The sequence below is a fragment of the Monodelphis domestica genome, chromosome 7 (assembly GCF_027887165.1).
Source record: "Monodelphis domestica isolate mMonDom1 chromosome 7, mMonDom1.pri, whole genome shotgun sequence".
NCBI classification, from domain to species: domain Eukaryota; kingdom Metazoa; phylum Chordata; class Mammalia; order Didelphimorphia; family Didelphidae; genus Monodelphis; species Monodelphis domestica.
The window spans coordinates 247,180,971-247,199,792 of NC_077233.1; the positions used below are offsets into that span (position 1 = coordinate 247,180,971).

Sequence of the window (18,822 nt, forward strand, 5' to 3'; positions counted from 1 at the left end):
TTATTAACCTCTGAAAAATTGGCAAATCAACAAAAGTCTAATGGAAGTTTGGCTCCATCTAGCACTGCTGATTTAGTTTCATAGTTTAATGATTAAAAATTGAGAAATTACATTGACGACCCCACTGACTTTAACTCCCTGCTCATCTTTTAGGGATCATACTTTAAATATGTCTCTACAGAGGATTTTGATACCATTTTTGGTGCACATTGGCGTACATTTTAACAGCTCTTTACACTTAAATCTGCAGGAAGATAGTCAGTGTGGCAACATCTAATGTTAGATGGGTGTAATTTTTTAACCCTTAGCTTCTGTCTTGGAATTAATGTATTGGTTCTAAGGCAGAATAACTGTGAGAGCTAGGTAGTGGTTAGGTGAGATGCCCAGGATCACACAGCTATGAAATGCTTAGGGAAGATTTGAACCCAGGAATTTTTATCTTGAGACTTGACTCTCAATTCCCTAAGCCACCTTACTGCCCCCCAAATTGACATGATTTTAATGTGATCTCATGTTTTGTTATTTTTGAATAATGACTTCTGTGACATTTGCCATAACTGAATTTGGTATTCTAAACCAAAATATTTAGTATCCACAAATGGAGGTTTCTGTGAAATAAGACAGGAAAAAAATAACATTTTCATAAAATATTGACAAAAATAATAAAAGAGTATGTTACATTGACTGGATGTAGGCTTTTTAAAAAAGTCTGCTCTTCTTCCTTTGTATCAGTTGGTTTTTGTTCTGGAACCTTTTCTTTTTTTTTTTAAGAATTCTTCTCATTTTGCTTTTCAACAGAGAAGGAACCTTGCCTTTTCTAGTATGATCTTGTGAAAGTCTTCCATGTGTATGGTCTATGTCCAATAAGCATATTAAGATTATTTACTTTTGGAAAAATCTATAAAATGACTCTGCTCCCCAGAATATTGAGCTGAGGTCAGAGGAAAAACTTGCGTATAAGGAGGGAAAAAAAGAGAATCTGATTATTATTCTGTCTTGAAATATAGCAATACTTCTATCTACTTTAATGCATTGAAGTGTTTTTCAAGGATGTTGAGAAGTTGAAAAATGTCTAGAGGAGAATAATGAGGTTGGGGAAGGGCCTTATATTTATGGCATATGAGTTTTGATTAAAGAAAAAGGAGAATATTAGCTTGGAGAATTTTTATGTGGAACATAAGACTTCCTTTTGAGTGTTTCAAGTACTTGTGGGAAAGGAATTAGGCTTATTCTCCTTGACCCAGAAAGCCAAACTAGGGATTATGGGTAGAAGCTATAGAGTTAGATTTTGGCTCAGTAAATAGAAAACTTCTTAACAGTTGGAGATGTTCAAAAGTTGAATGGGCTACCCTGAAAGGTAACATATTCTTAAAAGTCTTCAAGCAAAAGCTGTATGACCACTGAAAGTGATCATCCGATGTCTCTCCTTTTCTCAACTAAACTTCTAGAAAAAGCTATCTGTATTCCTTGTTTTTATTCCCTTTTTTCCCCCACTTATTTCTCCAAATCTACCATTTTTGTCAGGGCATCATCATTCTTCCAGTCACTTAGGTTTGCAACCTAGGAGCTATCCTTGCTTGCTTTTTCATTCTCCTGCAATTCCATGTCTTCAAAGCAGTCACCAAGTCTTACTGATTTCCCCTCAGCATCTCCCACCAAAATCACTCTTGTTCTGGACCTTGTTACTGTTTGCCTAGGCAATTGCAATGGCTTTGAAATTAGTTTCCCTTGGGAGCCAAGATAGCAGCATAGTAGCAGAAAAATCTTGGAGATGCTCTGAATTTCCTTCCAAAACAATCATTACAAAGCATCTCAAAAGGATAGAAGTCAAAACTGGAGAAGTAATGGGCCTCTTCCACTGGACACAGCATGAAAGGTAGGCAGTGGGAAGGGATTCCCATCCTATACAGGGGCAAAACTGTGTGAGGAAAAGTGCAGGCTAACCATTCCTCCTCCTCCATCTACCGTGCTAGAGTTAGAGCCAGGGCAAGGGCCAAGGAAATCCCCAAATTTGGGGGGCTGACTGAAAGCACCACAGACTCACCCCTGAGGGTTGTGCCAGGCCTGTGCAGGGAGACTCAAGGTTTAATAGTACAGAGCTAATTCTGAGCAGCAAGGGGCAGCAAGGGCAGGAAAGATAGCCTCAGAGCAAAATGCTTTGAAGCACACTACACAAAAAACATCACAGATCTACCTGCCCTCACTCAGGCCTCTAACAGGGAAGGGAAGATAGTCCCAAAGCAAAGCTCTGGGTGACAAGTTAAGATAGCAATGACCACCAATATGCAGGAATCTTAATCCTCCAGCATGAAAAGGTATAAACAACAGCAAAAAAAACTCTTGACCCTGGAAAATCTCTATGGAGAAAAAGAGCAAAATAGAGAATCAACAGAAAGGAATAAGAAGCAATCAAACAATGCAAACCCCCACCCCTCTCCAAATGGAAATTGATCACAAGTTTTGGAGGAACTCAAAAAAGGAATTCAAGAACCAGGTAAGAAAGATGGAAGAAAAGTGAGAAAAAGAAATGAAAGTAATACAAAAAAAAAAAATAATAATAGCTTAAAAGACAAAACCACCCAAATGGAAAAAGAGGCAAAGAAATCAAATGATGTAATAAGTAAATTGGAGACCAGAATTGATCTTCTCGAAGCCACGAAATTTGTTTCCCTTTGTCACATCTCTTCTTTCTTGAATTTATCTTCCATATAGCTGGAAAATTGATATTCCTAAAGAACAGACTCGATCACATTACTCTTCTACTCAAAAAAATTCAGTAAAATAAGATAAAAATTCTTTTTAGAGTTAGAGTAATCACAACCTTTCTAGGGTCTATTTTTCTCAGCTGATTATATATTATTCTCACTTACATTTTATGTTCTAGTAGACTGGTCTACTTGCTGTTCCCCATATATAAACATTCTACATAGATATGGCATGGTACATTGATCATTGGCTTCAGTTTCAGAGGATTTATGATGCTTTCTACCTGTGTGACCTTGGCCAAGTCACATAACTTCTCTGAGCCTGTTTCCTTGTCTTTGAAATGAAGAGGTTTATATTAGATGGCCTTTGAGATCCCTTCTAATTCTAGATCCACGATTCTATGGGCTTCTACTTACTTATTCCTTGAACAGACGAGTGGTGCTAGAAATAGAAGAAATCAATAGAATTCACAAAATAACAGAAAGGAGCCTCACTTTTAATTCAACTGGAAATTTACAGTTATCAAATATTTTTTAATTAATTATTTTTTTAATTTTAAACATTATTTTATTTGGTCATTTCCAAACATTATTCACTGGAAACAAAGATAATTTTCTTTTCCACCCCTCTCCCCCTCCCACCACCTTTCCCTCTCCCATAGCTGACGCACGATTCCACTGGTTATCACATGTGTTCTTGATTCAAACCCATTTCCCTGTTGTTGGTATTTGCATTAGAGTGTTCATTTAGAGTCTCTCCTCAGTCATATTCCCTCAACCCCTGTAGTCAAGCAGTTGCTTTTCATCGGTGTTTTTACTCCCACAGTTTATCCTCTGCTTGTGGATAGTATTTTTTAGATCCCTGCAGATTGTTCAGGGACATTGAATTGACACTAATGGAGAAGTCCATCACCTTCGATTGTACCACAGTGTATCAGTCTCTGTGTACAATGTTTTCCTGGTTCTGCTCCTTTCACTCTGCATCACTTCCTGGAGTTTGTTCCAGTCTCCATGGAATTCCTCTACTTTATTATTCCTTTTAGCACAATAGTATTCCATCACCAACCTATACCACAATTTGTTCAGCCATTCCCCAATTGATGGGCATCCCCTCGTTTTCCAATTTTTGGCCACCACGAAGAGCGCAGCTATGAATATTCTTGTACAAATCTTTTTCCTTATTATCTCTTTGGGGTACAAACCCAGCAGTGCTATAGCTGGATCAAAGGGCAGACAGTCTTTTATCACCCTTTGGGCATACTTCCAAATTGCCCTCCAGAATGGCTGGATCAATTTACAATTCCACCAGCAATGAATTAGTGTCCCCACTTTGCCACATCCCCTCCAGCATTCATTACTTTCCATAGCTGTCATGTTAGCCAATCTGCTAGGTGTGAGGTGATACCTCAGAGTTGTTTTGATTTGCATCTCTCTGATTATAAGAGATGTAGAGCACTTTTTCATGTGCTTATTAATAGTTTTGATTTCTTTGGCTGAGAACTGCCTGTTCATGTCCTTTGCCCATTTGTCAATTGGGGAATGGCTTGATTTTTTTGTACAATTGATTTAGCTCTTTGTAAATTTGAGTAATTAAACCTTTGTCAGAGGTTTTTATGAAGATTGTTTCCCAATTTGTTGCTACCCTTCTGATTTTAGTTACATTGGTTTTGTTTGTACAAAAACTTTTTAATTTGATGTAGTCAAAATTATTTATTTTGTATTTTGTAACTCTTTCTAATTCTTGCTTGGTTTTGAAGTCTTTCCCTTCCCAAAGGTCTGACATATATACTATTCTGTGTTCACATAATTTTCTTATAGTTTCCTTCTTTATGTTCAAGTCATTCACCCATTTTGAATTTATCTTGGTGTAGGGTGTGAGATGTTGATCCAAACCTAATCTTTCCCACACTGTCCTCCAATTTTCCCAGCAGTTTTTATGAAATAGTGGATTTTTGTCCCAAAAGCTGGGATCTTTGGGATAGTTATCAAATATTAGAGTTTATTATCAAAGGGACAATAAGTTGCCAAGAGGTGACAATTCACATGTAAAGAAATTATTTGAATCATGCATTCATTGATTTAAAATAAGTTATAAAAATGGAAATTAAGTCCATAAAATAATCTGCTGAAAAGCAAAGGAGATTAGTATTTTCTCCAAAATAACATATTCTACAAAGCTGAGCACAATCCTTAGTAATGGTCCTCAGAAGGAGGAAGACTTCTTCCTAAGAATATCAGAAATTGTCAAGATCTTTGACATTCAACTTCGACAAAGAAAGTGGCCACAAAAAGGTCTAAATGCTATAGTCCTTTAGAAGCCTTACTTTGTGGGACATTGATAAAGCAAAGAGAAAATATCTTTGGGCTAATTCCATTTTAGAGGTAGGGATAGAGATTTTAGGGGTGTGAAGAAATGGGGAGAAATAAAAATTAAATTTATATTTTTTTGGAGTGGGGCATCATAAACAAAGGTCCTTCACACAAAGAAATAAAGAAATGGAGAGCAGAGTAGAATCTGAACCACATAAAGCTAGACTGGACAAGGGAAGTGAGAAAAAGACAAAATGTTTTGTATCAAACCACATTTTTGTCAGTAACAATAACCCTTATCTTGTTTTGTATAGAGTTGAGGGTGCTCAGAAATATTTAAGTTTCATTAAGAGGGACAACACTACAGATATATAAGATAATGACTTTTTATCCTTTTAAGGGTTTGGGAAAAGAAAGGCAGTTCAGGCCTTTTTCATAATCAGCATTTATAAGTCTCTGAGGGTGGCATGTATTATGGGTTTACTTATGCATACTATGAGTACAAGTGGTTGTATATTCACTCATAGCTGTAGCTGAACTTCCACTGTCTCAGCAATGGGTATTCCACTTTAAGAAATCAGTAGTTCATATCAACTCTGCTGTTTCCTGTTTGGGGAGGTCTGGCATGCCACATTTTACATTTTATTTCTTTTGGCTTATTTGCAGCACTTTCTCTCAAAAGCAAGCACAAAGGACATGGCTAGCTACTGTATGTGGACAGGATCCTATATATACACTCCCAGCAGGGAAGAATCCATGTAAGATTTCTGTTGTCTGGCTGCCCTGCATTTCTCAATAGAATTTAAATCTTGAAATACTAGCTGGCAAAGTCATTTTAATGGATTTTGTTCTCATTCCCATTCTCACCCTCACCAAATTTCCCTTGCTGGCCCAACCAGTCATTTTATAGCAAAGAGACAATATTCACAGTCCTTGTTATCAATCAGGGGCAAAAGAATTCAGCTGAGATGGACAAGATATTTAGGTATGTCTCGTGGTCCATTTTACGGGACACATTCAACAATGTCTTCTCTGTAGTGGTCATTTAATCAATGTGTTGGTTGATTGAGATTCCAATCACCCCATCATTCTGAGGCTGTATTTTATGGGTAAGGATATGGACTTATACTATTAATTTCTAATATTAAGGTTTTGACAGTCCCCCCTCCCCCCTGCTAGTTCTGTTAGATCTTCCCAGGTGCCCTAACTAGGCTGTTAGCTACAAATCACAAAAATGATGACAGAATTAGGAAATCTATGCTACACGCAACAAATCAACTCAGCATTGCCAAGCAAGATCAGTAAATGACATTGGCCCTGTCTGATTTTCCGATGACATGGATATGAGAATCATTGAGGGGGATTGCAAGAATGTTTTGAGCTTTACATACAAAAAATGTGATGGAAACATTCTTTTTTTTTTTTTTAATATATTTTATTTGATCATTTCCAAGCATTATTCGTTAAAGACATAGATCATTTTCTTTTCCTCCCCCCTTCCACCCCCCATAGCCGACGCGTAAGTCCACTGGGCATTAGATGTTTTCTTGATTTGAACCCATTGCTTTGTTGATAGTATTTGCATTAGAGTGTTCATTTAAAGTCTATCCTCTGTCATGTCCCCTCAACCTCTGTATTCAGGCAGTTGCTTTTTCTCGGTGTTTCCACTCCCATAGTTTATCCTTTGCTTATGAATGGTGTTTTTTTTCTCCTGGATCCCTGAAAGTTGTTCAGGGACATTACACCGCCCCTAATGGAGAAGTCCATTACGTTCGATTATACCACAGTGTATTAGTCTCTGTGTACAATGTTCTCCTGGTTCTGCTCCTCTCGCTCTGCATCACTTCCTGGAGGTTGTTCCAGTCTCCATGGAACTTCTCCACTTTATTATTCCTTTGAGCACAATAGTATTCGTGATGGAAACATTCTTAATAGATGTAATGAAATTATTCCTTCCTACCAAGACAGTCTCCCTTTCCTTCACTAGCCCAAGAGCATCCCAATCTGCTTTTCCAAGGCTCTTAGTAAAGTATGTGGTTGTTCAGTTGTGACCCTATTTGGGATTTTCTTGGCAAAAATACTGGAGCAGTTTGCAGTTTCCTTCTCCATGTCATTATACAGATGAGAATCCAAGGCAAACAGGGTTAAGTGACTTGCCCAAGGTCACATAGCTAGTAAGTATCTGAGTCCAGGTGTGAACTCAGATCTTCTTATCTCCTAGCCCATCACTCTACCCACTGTGCCACCTATCTGTCACTTCAGTAAAGTTACTTGTTCTGATGGCAGGAATGCCCTCTTAGAAAGAACTTGTAGAAGAAGAATCATCCTTAGCTCTGTGCTCACAGAAAGGAATTAAGGTTGCTCCTTTCCTAAGCAAGTAATGAAACAGTAATTATGAAGCCTTAACAATTCATTGTTTGACTCTGGGGTTTACAGAGGGGAAATGAAGTCTTTGTTGGAAAGAGAATGCCCCCAAGCAGCCCAGTAGTATCAACAACTGCATTCTGGGTGGGGTGGGAATGAGATTATGTATTTCCCTTTCAAGCATTTAAATCAAGACCAATGTTAACTCCTATAGTCTGTAGCTGTTTGGGAAGGTTGGAAACCAGGAGAGGTGTGACTGTGAGGCCAAGAATAGGGCGCCCCTTGTATAACTATCCATTTTTATGCACATTTTAAATCAATCCAACTAAATTTTAAGACTTTGCTGGTTGAGGTTATGACTTTGAATGGAAGTTGCTAATGAAATTTATCAATTGTTGGAAAAAACTTTAAAGCAGAGGGAGTACTGAACATTGGCAGGAAACATCTTAGCAGGACCTTCTGTGGAGTGCTGGGGATAATGATTAGAGGACATTCAGACAGAACTAGTACTTTCAGGATGTGATAGAGTGTGGAGGGAATTTAGTTTGGATTCAGAAAATATTTACTTTCTTTTTAAAAAATCAAATACCTTCTACCTATTCCTTCTTTTCTTCTAATTTTCTTTTTTCCTTTCCTGCCCATGATTGCAGGATTGATTCTTAGGATTCTTTTTGAATCATCAATTACATAATGCTTTTCATGGAATCTTTGTGCTGGAAGAGGCCAGAAAATGGTCATGTAGTCCATTGTCATGGGAATCTAACATTATTTTAACGTCCTCAAAATTTTTAAGTCTCCAAAGAGATGATTTCAGTTTCTTTTGCTAATGTGTCCAAGCACTCCCTTCTCCCTTCGGTTTGGTTCTTACCCTAATCACTGACCAGGGAAGTTGGTTTTTCCAAAGGTTCTTTCTTTAACTCGTTAGCAGTTAGATGGAGAGATAAAGAATACCAAACATAACTCCTTGTCTTCCAGTATTAAAAATAATCATAGCCTTGAGTGAACTATGCATTGGCAGGAATTTAGGACCCTCAGGTTCCCTTGGTGAAATCTTGGCACTATATGTTGCAGGGGGCGGGCGAATAAAAGACAGAGGAGAGAAATAGAATTTTCAGAATGGTCAGAAATTTAATCTTAACTCATTCCTCAAAACCAAACAAAAAAAGTGAGTAAAACATAATATAAAATCTTTCAAATCCCTAACATTTTACTGATTCAATTCAGAAATGAAAAGGATCTCAAAAAGTCACATTTCTGATCTGTCCCCATCCCTACCACCTCACCCTAAATAGACAAATGGGTCTTATTCATTAAAATCTCCTTGGAAGGAAAATCTCCCTAAGAATCCATACGGAAGAGTTAAAGAGTTACCTGAGCTGAATAACCAGAACAAGTCTCACTAATGCTTCTTATTGCAATTTAAGCACATTTCCTCTTTTCTGATTGTGAGTAGATGCAGCAGTTTACTGCTCACCATTTTTTAAAATCCTAATCTCTTTAAGTGTTGCCTATTCTTCTGGAATCATTTTCCATTTTTCTAGGGTTTTTTTTCTTGGTCAGAGAACTTATTTGCTATGTTCTCAGGGCAAAACATAATATATAATATTGTCTTTAGTCCTTATGTTTTTATAATTTCAGTTGCACTTGTTCAAGAAAGTAATATAGAAAAGAAAGATGATGTTCAAGTAGTTTTTAGTATAAGAAACTGTTGTTATTCTTATTAGCAAACTAGTAGAGAGTTCATCTTTCCTGCTAATTTATTTTTTGTATTGATTGTTTACTAGATTGAGATTGGGTTTCCCTATCTCGTCTCAGGTACAGCCATTGTCACTGCTAATCATCAGGAAAGGTTTGATTTATTCTTTTTCCATATATCTTGAACTACTCATAACTATTCTAATGCGTGCCACTAGGGTAAGAAAATATATCCCTATAGTGCCACTTTTCTTTCTGATTGCTACTATCATTCTTTTTCCTGGTTCTGATTAAAAATACCTACAACAAGTCATGTCAGGATTACAGAAGAATGATAATGATGATGCCAACAAAAGCAAAAATAACTAGTGTATGTATCTACACATATATTTGTATATATATATGCATATATATAAGTATGGCACTTTAAGGTTTGCAAAATGGTACAAATATTAACTATTTTATCCTCACAACAACGCTGAGAGGTGCTATTATTATTCTCATTTTACAGATAGAAAAACTGAAGCTTATAGAGTTTAAGTTATTTGCTCAGGATCCCACAGCCATTAAGTGCCTGAAACTGGATATAAACTTGGGAAAAATATGATCTACCTCTTAAAAAAAGAAATGGACAAGCAGTGTACAATGAGACATTCATTTTCTGATAAATTATCAGAGATGTCAAATATGTGAATTTGTTTTGCTTGACTATATTTGTTTTTAAGAGAGGAATTTTGTTTGAGTTTTTTTGAGGGGCAGCAAGTTGTCGGATGCCTTGGATGACTATTAATAGTAATGGAGAACAGAAGGGTTCAGAGAAAGATATGTAGAGTAGTGTGGGTACCATCATGTTGAATCTAGTATATGCTTTCAAAAGAAAAACAAGCTATGCATATTGTAGACTCCTGATTTAAAATACAGACTTCTTTTTCTAGGATTTCATATGAAATATTCATGTTTATTGATGGTAGCATTTGTAGTTTTATTTTTAATTTTTAAAAGAATTCCTTTAGCACCTCTTGATACTAACTTGAGTTAGAGAACCTTGGTTCCACTTGTGTAACCTTGGACAAATTGTTTAACCTCCATGGGCCTCGATTTCCTTATCAATAAAAGTGGGGTTTATTCTCTCTCCTCTTAGAAATAAAGATAGTGGACAGAATATTGTTTGCCTTAAAAACTAGAGAGGAATATAGTGAATTTTTGCAACTGCATACTGCAGTGGTTTAATTGATATGAAAATAATTTGTTATTCATTCAATAAGCATTTATTATGCTTCTACTCTATGTAGAATTGTCCTAGACATTCAGATCCACAAAATTCAGGTAAGACACAATCATAGACTCTTAAATATAGAGCTAAAGGGGATCTCAGAGGTACACAGAAGGTGATTTATATTTGTTTATTGATTTATTTGTTGATTTAGTCCATGCCTCTCATTTTATAAGTGAGGAAACTGAGACCCAGTGAGTCTCTGGATGATTTATCCAAGGTCAACAGGTAATATTTATCAGTCTAGATTATGTTTTACCCTGATCCTGTAATTCCAGAGTCAGTGTTTTTTTCCACTATACTCTACCACCTCTGCCTTCATGGAGACTGGAACATCACTATAAAATACAACATCAGTGCATATTGTGGTGGTTAAGCCATTTCAGTCATGCCCGAATTTTCATGACCCCACTTGAAGCTTTCTTAGCAAGATACTGGAGTGGTCCTCCATTTTCTTCTCCAATTCATTTTATAGATAAGGAAACTGAGGCACACAGTGTTAAATGACTTACCCAGGGTTACACAGCTGGTAAAAGGCTGAGGCAAAATTTGAACTCAGGAAGATGAGTCTTCCTGACTTCAGGAGTGACGCTCCATTTATGGCACCACCTAGCATCAATGTATATACAAATTCAATGCAAATTCAATGTATTAGAGCACAAAAATAAAAATTCCTACATGAACTCCCAGGAGAATCAGGAAAGGATTAATGGTAACAGTCATTTTGAAACAACTTCAAAGGTTTTTATAAGAATTCAACAAATAAAAAAGAGGAGGAAAGAAATTTTAAGCATGGAGTACCACATGGACAAAAGTATGAAGGCACAGGAAAGCCAGGTGTGCTTGCCAAACAGAGACTAATAATGCTCTCTTCAGTTAGATAACTTGAGGGAGTTAATAGAGGTTATGGGTGGACAGGTGGGTGGTGGCAGAAAGGGTATTGTACCAGTCATAAGGAACATGATTTCAAGCACTGAGAGAATAGGAGTGGCTTCACAAACAGGCACTTTGAATTGGAAATACTGAAATAGCAGATAGGGGCTCATGAGGCCCTATATTATGATGGCAGCAATTGAAATGGGAAGTAGAAAAGAGGGCATGGGTCTGAAAATTGTTACCAGACCAGAAATGATTTAACATGGTAACTGATTGAGGACAAAGGCGAGTCAGAAGATAAGCCCAAAGCTTCAAATATGAGAGGTGGCCAGGTCAATGGCAGTGCCTCGCACAGAGAAATGGGGCGGGGGGGGGGGGGGAAGGAACAGAGTTGGGAGAAAAGCTTTAAAAATACTGTTTTGGCTGTATTTTTTAGTTTAAGGTATATCCGTGGGATGTCCAGGTGATCTCCTGTAGTGGAAAAAGTGTTTTGTCTGGGGTCAGAGAAACTGAGTTCAAATTATTTCTTTGCTTTCTTCTTGGGCGACACTGAGCAAGATATTTCATCTCTGAGGGTTTCTGTTGACTCATCTCTAAAATAAGAGTTAGACTAAATGCTCTCAGATTCCTGCCATCACTAGTTCTGTGATCTTATGAACTTGTGATCTGAGCTGGGGAGTGGGTCTAGAAATTATTAGTGTGCATAGGCGTGCCACAATCCCTTTGCAACTTAATTACCTTGTTCATGTCCCTGAGTGTAGTAAACCTTATCTATAATCTCTACTGCCTGGAAGGCTGGGTAGATAGGTCACTTGTGATGGAGCTATAGTGGGCTAAAGCCAGTTGAATATGCATCCACATCTAGCTACCTAGTTAGGCGAACCCCTGATAGTACAACCCTAACCCTAATAGCGTAAGGTAGGGTAAATCAGCCGTGTTCCATGCCAATCCATATTGGGATGAGGCATATATGAGTAACCAGTTTTCTTCCAGCTTGAGTGAAATAGGGGAACCCAGTCTCAAGAAAAAAAGAAAAAAGAAATCCTAATTACATCTCCTTCTTCTTTTTCAGAAAGAGATGACCAGCAGGATGTGTCACTAAAGAGCCATCCATGGGAAGAAGGAAGAATGCGATTTCCTCAGGGGGCTGAGCAGGAGCACAAAGTAGACATTTTGGACTAAAATAACTTGTTGATTCCCAGGAGGTTGGGGACAGGCAGTGATTTTTCTCTGCCATGTTTCCCATTCACTGTGTCTGCTCTTAACCCTCAGAGTGCTGCTAGCAACATCCCATCGACCAGGTGTATCACAAAACAAAGCAAAGAAAGAGAAAACTTCCATTTATTTTTCTGGTTTCAAGAATTCTCCAGAATGGAGCCTCTGCAGTTATAGACTTTTTTTATTAGTTCAATCCATTGTTCCTGCTGTCTCAGCTTTACTGGAATTCAGGTTTGGATACTGAGATGTATCTTTCCCCACTGACTGGACCAGCCTTGTCAACCAGCCTATTTTTCTGTGTTTGATTTTCTGTGTACAGTGTGAATTTGAAAACTCTGGATCTTCAACAAGTTTTTTGTTTTTTTTTTCTGTAACAAGCCTTCCTTCCTGCAAAGTCTTACCCTTATCCTGTAAAATATTTTGAAATTCCATGAAGCATTATAATCCTGATAAATCCACCAGAGACCAAAAGCACTACTTTCTCTCATGGTCCTACTGCTTCTGAGGACTTACTTCTTTCCAAATAGTGTCTTTCTATTATAACCAGACGGAAGTTCAAACACCACCTTCTTCAGGAGACCATTTCTGATGCCCTGCAGCTGCTAGTGCCTTCCCCTTCTCCTATCCCTTCCCCATGCCTGGGTTACCTTTATCTGTTTTCTCTGTGCTTTGTATATACTTATATATGTCTGAATTGTCTTTCCTATTAGAATATAAGTTTCTTGAGGGCAGGGACTCTTGATTTTTGTTTTTGATTTTCTAGATCGTAACATAGTACCTGGCACATAGTTGGTGCTTAACAAATGTTTGTTGATTGATTAAGTCCATTTCCCAGAATAAGATTTGCTGAGACATTGGTCAAATTTCTGAGTGACTTTGGTTATTGTACATATTCAATTCAACAAACATTTATCCAGTACCGATTACATGTACTAGGGTTTGGAGATACAACATTAGGAAATCAAAAGAGTACCTCCCTTCAAGGTGCTTCCAATTTATTGGGGGATACACCATGGGACACAAATAAGAAAATCTAAAGTATATGCAAAGAAATTTTTAAGAGGTAGAATATACTAATTGTTGGGGGGGGGAGAGTAAGAAGAGGAAATCAGAAAAATTCTCTAGTATTTTGCACTCTCCTTTACTTTTTGATCTCGTCTATTTTATTCTGGAAATCCTGTCATTAGAAGGAAGACAAAAGGAAACTAGAAATTATACAACTTGGCAATGCAGTGATAGAAGAAACCAATTATTGTTTTATATAGGATTATGTGAACAAAATATTTGATTGGTTGACTTTACTGACCTTAACAGATGGTTTGCTACGTTACACAAGTCTATGTATTCTTTCTTTTTCTTGCCTTTCTGACATAAAATTAATTGTGGGCTCCAAGATACATAGTATCTCAACCTGTTACTGTGCCATGGTCTCCAAAGACACAGTATAAAGTTCTTGTTTATGCACCTAACCTCTTCCCAGCTTTCCTTTTTCAAATGACAGCCCTTGTGATATATATTTATGTTGTTTCATGCAATCACAGGATTTCATAATTGGAAGGGACCTCAGAGACCATCTTGTTCAACTCATCTGAGAAAAAGAATGCCCTCTACAATAGAGTGATGTCATTCTTTTTAAAAGATTAATACAGGCTTTTAGTAGATGAAATGTTTGTTTTGCCTGTTTATCAATGATCCTGACAGGCTCTAGTTTGGGGCATCCATTTACTTCCTGTTGATTTGAATTTCACAAAATATCATTTTGTATAAAATAGCTAAAAAATAAGATTCAAAAAATGGGTGTTTTTACTGTAATTTTTATTAAAGTATAATTACAGATAGCTCAGAATAAATAAAATCTTGCATCTACATGAACCAAGGACTAGACTTTTGAAACCATTCACTGCATTTTGAAAGCATTCAGTGGTGGGTTAGCCAAGAAAACCTGCCTTTGCTTTTGAGGAAGATGTAACTTTGTTTTACAGGCCCCCAATGCTGCTACCTCTCTCTAGACTCTTGGTATTCAGGTTATACTTGATCATTGACAAACATGCCTCTCCATGGTGTATCTTTGTCCCTTATGAGAGAGGAAAAGAAACACATTTCAATCTATCATTAAATCATTTTTTGGTTGGAAATCCACAGAGAAAAAAACTTCTAAGAAAACATCAAAGAAAAAAGGACAGAATTAGAACCATCTCCAAACTTTTGCAATATAGCAAATCCTTTGTAAATCACAAATAAAACATAACCTTCTTCACAAAACTTTGCCAGGTTTCTGAAAAACTGAAAAATCTTATTGTTTTGAAATTACAATCATGGAGTTTTCCTACATTGTATTAATGCCATTTAGAATGCTATTTGTGCCTAATTTTGTAGGAGTTTGGAAATCTGCATTTGTTAACAAATCTTTTTAATACTGTTTAAAATCATTTCTGTATATGAAATTTCCCTTCAACTTTTTTTCCAAGTAGCTTTGTGAGTTTTTACCCTCTTGGTACAGTTTTCCTCTGACTGTACATACTCTTAATTGCACTAATGAATTGTTCTAGGGTGTATTTTATACAAATTGTTGTGGGTTTGTGTTTGTGTTTTGTTTTGATGTTTGTTGTTTTTAGTAATAAGCTGGATCTGTAAGATTTTGTTTCATCAGATTCCTAAAAGAAACCATTAGTAATTTTGACCACTTTCTTTGGCCTGGCTACATTACATGTTTATCTCTTGTGTGAAAGAAAAGAAAGTCAAATGAATAAGAATCCTGAAGAAAACAGCACAGTTCTTTAACTCTTGACCTAGATTAGTGATAGTGAACCTTATAGCATGGGTGCCAAAGATGGCACTGCAGAGCGCCTCTGTAGGCATGCAACCACCCTTCCTCCCTTCCCTAGAGTTTGTTACTAGAAAGGCAGAGGGACCAGTTGGAGCTGTTCCCCTCCCCCTCTCCACTGTGTCTAATGACATTTTTTCACATCATCCATCCCTCTGTGCAGCAGCCCAGGGGGAGTCCCCCTTGTGTGGAGTAGAGGAGGGGTGCAGCCCGGCACTCAGTCTGGGGATTGGGATTGGGATTGGGATGAGGCCCAGTACTCTGTCTCTAAAAAACTTTTCCATCACTAGTCTAGATAACAACCCAAAATGAGGTGTTTCTGTGTGGGGAAAAGATGGAATGAATCTGGACCTAATTCCTGGCTTCTATTGTGCTTTATTATGTCATTGACTCTTACTAGTATTGACATTTGAGTAATAGTCCTAAATGAAAGAGGATGCAAAAAGATAAAAGAAAAAAATCTATTAGATAACTTGTCCCAATTTATAGGTAAATGTGATCATCTTTTTATTATGATCTCCTTTTCCTGTCCCTTGATATGCTCAGGAAAGCTTCAGCACCATTTCAATGGATATAAATTTCTAGCATTCCATTTAACTGAAAGATGGCAATGGGTAGAATCTTCTTACAGGAGAGATTTGAGTCATTTTCCTACAATGGACTTGAATTTTCTATTTGGCCTGTAGTTTCATCAGATATCAAATATGTGCACTTCTCTTATTTCACTTCTTATTCCATGTCCTTATGCTCAGGTCCCCAGGATTTGTTGCTATAGCCCTTGCTGCTGCTTTTTTGCCTTATAGAGTCTTTCCTCCTGTATTCTCTCAGGACTACAGATAGTGTTTCATTGTCTTAGGAAAAGTGTGTAGAAGGGACATTTAGAAGCCATCTGGTCCATCCCTCCTACTCTGCAGGCAGAACAATACAATGAATGAAAACCATTCTATTTTTAAAGATCTTCAAACAAGGAAATTCCACAACTCCCTAGAGTAATCTATGCTTAGATTCAAAAATTGTTGAAATACTTCTGTACCACTCATGTAAATCAGGTATGCTTCAGGTTAAACACAATTTTCTCCTGGTTGTGTCTTGTCAAGATAGCAGATTGTGTTCTAGGGTCCTTCATATAGCTAAAGGCTGTTATGAAATTACCCTTCAAACTTCTCATCTCCAAATTGAATAATCCATTTCTTTAACAATCTTTCGTAGGTCTTTTTTGTGGTTGTTGGTTTGTTTTTTGTTGTACCCACGTGGGGAATTCTTGGTGTGGAAACTCTACCAGTATAGATTATCAACTCATCCAACATTTATTAAGGCTTTAAGGTTTATAAAGCACTTTTTTTGCAAATATTATACCCTTTAATTGAATACATTTAATTTGACAACTAAAAATGTTAGAGTTGCCTGGGAAACTAAGAGTTTTAAGTACCTTACCTAGGGTGACATCTCTAGTTTGTATTTGAAGAAGGACTTGAATCCAGGTTTCCCAGATTCCAAGGCTTGCTCTCTATCGCATATGACTTGTTACCCTGCTTGGTCCTACCTATACTTCTTTAATCATCTTTAGAACTCTCTGGGAAATTTTCTCACTTTCTCTGTCCCAATGGTGTTATAAAGGCCCAAATTGGACACAGTGTACTTTTAAAGAAACTGACTGATGATGAAGGGAAAGTTTATCTCCTAATTCACCTTTATTATACACCAATATAAACTACACCACTGACTTCCTGGCCCATCCATGATACCATATGCAACTTGTCTCTTATATTACCATCTCTGCACATGGCCAATTCGTAGCTAACAAATATATGGTTTAACTTGTCTTGAACACAGCCTCATTGAATCCTGACCACTTAAAAAAAACTCAGAGGATTTTCTGGTAATTCTGCTATAGAATTCTATACCAGTCTACCTATACCTAATCCTGAATAGTGATTTCTGCAAATATAATCTCTATTCTATTTCCAGGTCATTGAAAAAGTATTCTGATCCCCTAGGGCAAAGATTTCAAACATAAGCCCAGGACTCCCAAATGTAGCCAAATCAGATTAAAATATAATTAGGAAATATTTAACAAAATAAATGAAAACACAGTAGAACACAGAGTTAGTATATAGTTTTCTAAGCCAATATGCTGCCCACCCCCCATTTCTGTCTGAGTTTTACATTACTGAACCATAAAATACTTCTCATAAGCTTTCAGCTCTTACTTTCCCCATCCTCCAAGCTCTATTGATGTTCTCAGGATATTATTTCCAAGCTACTTGTATTCTCATCTAATTATTTAGGCTCACCCCAAGCTTATTACTGCATTTATCATGTGAACTAAAAGTAAAGGGCAAGATAGATGTTAGTTCATCCTGATCAACCATGAATCCAATAAATATTTTACCTCTTAAAATGCCCCTAATAGTGATTATACTGGATGGTTTGAAGGGCACTATGCAATCAAGGTGGCCTTTATAAGTAAGCAACTAAAATATAACTCCCTCTAAAATAAACAGATTTTAATGCTCTCAAGTTTTTTTTGTTGTTAAAAAATACAAAATTGGGCTAGTTGGCTAGCATTTTCCTCTTAGTTTAGCACTAATAGTGATAAGAAAGCAATATCTGAGAAGTAGATTCCTGCTTTTTAGGAATAGGATTTTAGTGATGGAGGTTGAGGAAGAGGGAATAGCGTAAACTGGAAAGCAATGGTACAAATTAATACACTTAAAATAACCTTTACTAGTCAAGAAATATTGGTGGAAATGTAGGAACATTTTTTCTCCTATGAAGTCAATAGCACAGGGACCCCAAAGGGAGTCCAAAGTAAGAGCTCTGTCATCATGTCAAATAATTCCCACTTTTAATCTTTTGGCTTTTGGGGGGGAGGGGGTGGTGCTATTCTGGAGTTAGCCAAAGTTGATTATTTTTTGACTGGTGGATTTTTGTTCCCACTTGAAAAACAGATACATTTAAGTTTTATAACAGGATGTTCTTCTCTGGACTTTTATGAGTTCCAGGTAAGACGTTTTCCACTGAAGAGATAGATTTTTGTAATTTTAGAGGAAAGAGCCAATTTCTAATGAAGCAACTAATATGTTTGACTACTTTTTAGTCTCCAGACTTCTCATTTGTCCAGTATCTTTTTTAGCAGTATCCAAGAAAATGATTTTAGAATATTGTAGCTTTGTCTGTGATTAAATAAAGGGTTTCATTGTTAGAAAGCAGACTAACATCATTAAATCAAAATTGAAAAATTGGATAAAATGGAAGGGTACTTGTGAAATCAGTTTTCATTTGTGAACATGAATTCAAATGGCACAAATAAAAGACTTATAACCCATACTAAGTTTTGTGTTTTTTTAATGATCCATTTCTTCAACAATTCTATTCAATATTTTAAATTATTTGTTTTCAGTTGATAAGCATTTTTCTCTCCCTCTCATTAAACTTCCACTGAAAAAAAAATGAAAAAAAGCTATTAACAAACATGTATAATCAAAACAAATTCCAACATTGGCCATTGTAAGGGAGAAGTTACAAAAGAAGAGAAAAATCAAATCCAGTAATGC

General features: G+C 36.7%; 1 protein-coding gene across 2 annotated transcripts in view; it reads left to right on the forward strand.

The window, feature by feature from the left end:
• Window positions 1-18,595, forward strand: part of MOB3B (MOB kinase activator 3B) — a 251,259-nt gene extending 232,664 nt beyond the window's left edge. For both annotated transcript variants that reach the window (XM_007498097.3, XM_007498098.3), the window contains exon 4: window positions 12,296-18,595. In XM_007498097.3, the coding sequence (XP_007498159.1) occupies window positions 12,296-12,325 (30 nt within the window). In that variant the 3' untranslated portion in view covers window positions 12,326-18,595. The remainder of the gene's footprint in view (window positions 1-12,295) is intronic.
• The last annotated feature ends 227 nt before the right edge of the window (window positions 18,596-18,822 follow it).